Source organism: Montipora capricornis, chromosome 8 (assembly GCF_036669925.1).
Source record: "Montipora capricornis isolate CH-2021 chromosome 8, ASM3666992v2, whole genome shotgun sequence".
Taxonomy (NCBI): Eukaryota; Metazoa; Cnidaria; class Anthozoa; order Scleractinia; family Acroporidae; genus Montipora; species Montipora capricornis.
Genome location: NC_090890.1, coordinates 18,119,861 through 18,123,263, shown reverse-complemented (window position 1 = coordinate 18,123,263; position 3,403 = coordinate 18,119,861). Strand labels below are relative to the sequence as shown.

Sequence of the window (3,403 nt, the reverse complement as noted above, 5' to 3'; positions counted from 1 at the left end):
TGAAGTTCATTTCTACATTTACAGCTTACTTTGGCCTTTATAAGCTCAAAATGTGTTTTCCCATACAAAGTCTATAAATCTTACACCGAGCTTGAGCTGCCCCTTTTTACCGTAGTTCATTAAGTTGACACAAGATGATCACGTGCATCTTTATGGTTGCCTAGCACGTGATCGATTCCTTCCTATTGACAAAACATCATGACCTATCCGTCTATTCATAAAAGTCAGAGACTGCAGAAATTTTCGTGTTTTTAAGATCGATTGTCATTTATCTTTCGATGAAAATTCGATTCAGAGTTACATATAAAAACTATGTTAATTTTTTTCTTCATCTGTCTTTTGGCTTGTCTTTTTCTGGTGGCATCAGATTAGACTAACAAGAAGAGAAATTATGAAGCGGAAACAACACCTTCAGCCCTTTCTTAGTGTGTGCAATAAACGTTTGCTTAGTGCAACTGCAAGACATGCTGGAAAACGTCCGTCAGAGCAATTTGCAGTTAATTTTTTGCAGACTATTTATTTAAAGAAGAAACGAATGAATTTTACTCAAGAGCGTGTTTTGTTATCTTTAAACTGAATTTATTACCAAAGCTTTAAAAACTAAAAGACCTCAAAATGGGACAGGACTTTACAAAATAATTAAACGTGTGAACGTGTGAGCCAAAGGGCCTCTGCTCGCGACATATGAAAAAATGACTGGAATGCTGCAGTTCAATACTACCCAATTCAGTTCCTTCCTTTTTTGTGTAACACGTACCACAGGCAACCCAGTATACGCTTTATGGAGCGTCTAGCTTATCATGAAGTGATGAACTGTACAAAACATCACACCTGTTTGCATTTATTCAATTTTTTTTATGTACAAGTCGCACTGTACTACAACTCAAATACGAACAGTCCTAACAGTTATCTTTAACTCAAAGGAAATAGTCGTGTTTGCATTGGCCAAGTAAGTTCTGTTTCAAAGAAAGAAAAAAAAAAAAAAAGTGACACAAGTGGAAGGTAAACACTACACTACAATATAAATGGGTAGTAGCCAAAACGCTGGGCTGGGGCCGGGGCCGGGGCCGGAGTCAGCCGGAGTTTCGGCCGGCCGGCCGGAGTCGGAATTTCTTTGGAAATTAGTAAAAAAAAAAGATATGAAAGGGCCATCTTAGTTTGTACTTGTCAGCATTGTCATTTGCGATAATTTACAAGTCCGTTTTTGTATCTCATAGATGTTTAGATTTTCAATTACAAACTCTGTTTTGATTGGCCGCTCAACCTCATGATTGTGTAAATAGATACGTTTCTCAGGAACTCTACAAAGGCTTCCTGACCCGACAGATGAAATGTAAATATTCAGTTAAAGATTACAACAAAAAAAAAACAGACGGAAGTTTCTTGGCTAAAAAGTACGTTGTTTTACTCTGAAACAAAAACAATAGGGGGGAAAAAAGACACCCCAAGCCCGACCCTGGCTCCCTGTTTTGGCTGCTACGCTATAAATGGTCAGCATTCGCACAAAAGAAGGAGTGTATAATAATAATATTAACAGAAATTTCAAGCTCACGATACAACTTTTTAAAGACATGTTTCGGCATGACTCATGCCATCGTCAGGTTAATGTGTTGTTTCCTTTTCCACTGTTTTAAATACGTTTACAATTTGAGTACGTTAGCAATTTGGAAAACAAACTAAAGGCTACTTTAAACACCTTGGACTGGACAATACTGACCAGGCACCTTCAGAAGAATGTAGATAAGCAGATGAAAAAGATCATCCTGACGCATCAGAAGAAGCTGAGAACTTTAACGAAAAGCCTTTTCACTAATATCCCGCTTAGTGAGACAATCGACCTCGCCGTAGAGACCATTTTTAAGCACAACCCTGAGTTTCCTATTAACAAGGCTAATGTTAAAGAATTGTTTACTTTTGCAACTTCACAAACCCATTTTCTGTTTAATGGTTTTTTCTATGATCAATGTGATGGAGTTGCTATCATTTTATGGGTTCTCCCTTAGCACCTATTCTCGCAAATTTATTTATGGGGTATCATGAAGAGCAATGGATAGATAATTATAAAAATTCTCAGTTGCTATATTACCGCAGATACGTTGATGACACTTTATGTCTATTTCACAATGAGCAGGACGCAATGAAGTTTTTAAGTTATCTCAACTCTAGACATCCTAACATTAGGTTTACGTTTGAAACTCAACTCAATGGGAAACTCCCCTTCCTGGATGTTCTGGTGGATAACTCGGGGGCTTCTTGTATCACTTCAATCAAGAGAAAATGAGGGGACAGAGAGGGAGGCTCCCGGTCCAGCCCTTGGGATATGTCATGTCCACGAAAGTTATTTTTAGACGAGCGGAAGTCTTCGGAGACGTCCGCATGCAGGCCAACCTCGGTCCGATGTTTGAAAGAAAATAAATATTCATCAGCCTTCCACGTGCGCCGTCATTTTCTCTTTTCACTAAGAACCTGAGAGCGAAGACTGCATGCGGACGTCTCGGAAGACAGACTTCCGCTAGAACAAAGACTTCCGCTCGTCTAAAAATAACTTTCGTGGACATAACATATCCCGGCCAACGTCCTGAGCCTCCCTCTCTGTCCCCTCATTTTCTCTTGCTTCAATATATCACAAGAGAACTTACACTGGGCTTCTTACAAATTTCCTTAGTTTTACTTGCTTCTGGTGAGGTCCCATGATTTATGAGTCATATGGTCAATGAGTCAATGCGTCATGAGTCAATGAGACTCACAGTCAATAAAGCAATAATTTATTGACTAAGCCTAAGCCCTTGATTCAGTGATTAGGCCTAAGCACTCTCTGAAATTTTTAGCTTTCATTTTATGGGTTAGGGTAACTGCAGTAACTCATTGACTCATTGATTCATTGACTCATAAATACTTGATACTGGCTTCAGGTATAAGGTTGGTCTGATTTACACATTGGTTGACAGAATTTTTAAAATCAACAACACCACCACTGGACAGGAAAAAGATCTTCAACAGCTATCTTTAACTCTTCAACGCAACTCCTTTCCTAGTCATCTCATAGATAAGATCATTGAGGGGTATAAAAACAAATTTTCTTTTAGACCAACTCAAAACAACACTTCTTCTGCTGGGAAAACACTACAGGTCTTCCATACTTCAAACTGCCATTTGTGGGTGATTTCTCTACCGTCACACGCAAAAAGCTAAAACACTTGTTGGACGTTTATTGCAAAGATATAGACATCAGAATTGTTTTTTCTTCTTTCAAAATCACGATTTTTTTCAGTTTCAAAGATCCTATTCCAGATGCATTAAAATCTATGGTTGTGTATCAATTTACCTGTGCGGGGTGTAACTCCCGTTACATTTGCGAGACGTCACGCCACTTTGCAACCAGGATAAAAGAGCATCTCTCGAC

The 3,403-nt window shown here is 38.7% G+C and overlaps 1 protein-coding gene across 4 annotated transcripts in view; it reads right to left on the bottom strand.

Annotated features, from left to right (window-relative positions):
• Window positions 1–825: 825 nt before the first annotated feature.
• Window positions 826–3,403, bottom strand: part of LOC138014439 (testis-expressed protein 47-like) — an 83,507-nt gene continuing 80,929 nt past the window's right edge. For all 4 annotated transcript variants that reach the window (XM_068861508.1, XM_068861509.1, XM_068861510.1 and 1 more), the window contains one exon: window positions 826–956. In XM_068861508.1, the coding sequence (XP_068717609.1) occupies window positions 913–956 (44 nt within the window). In that variant the 3' untranslated portion in view covers window positions 826–912. The remainder of the gene's footprint in view (window positions 957–3,403) is intronic.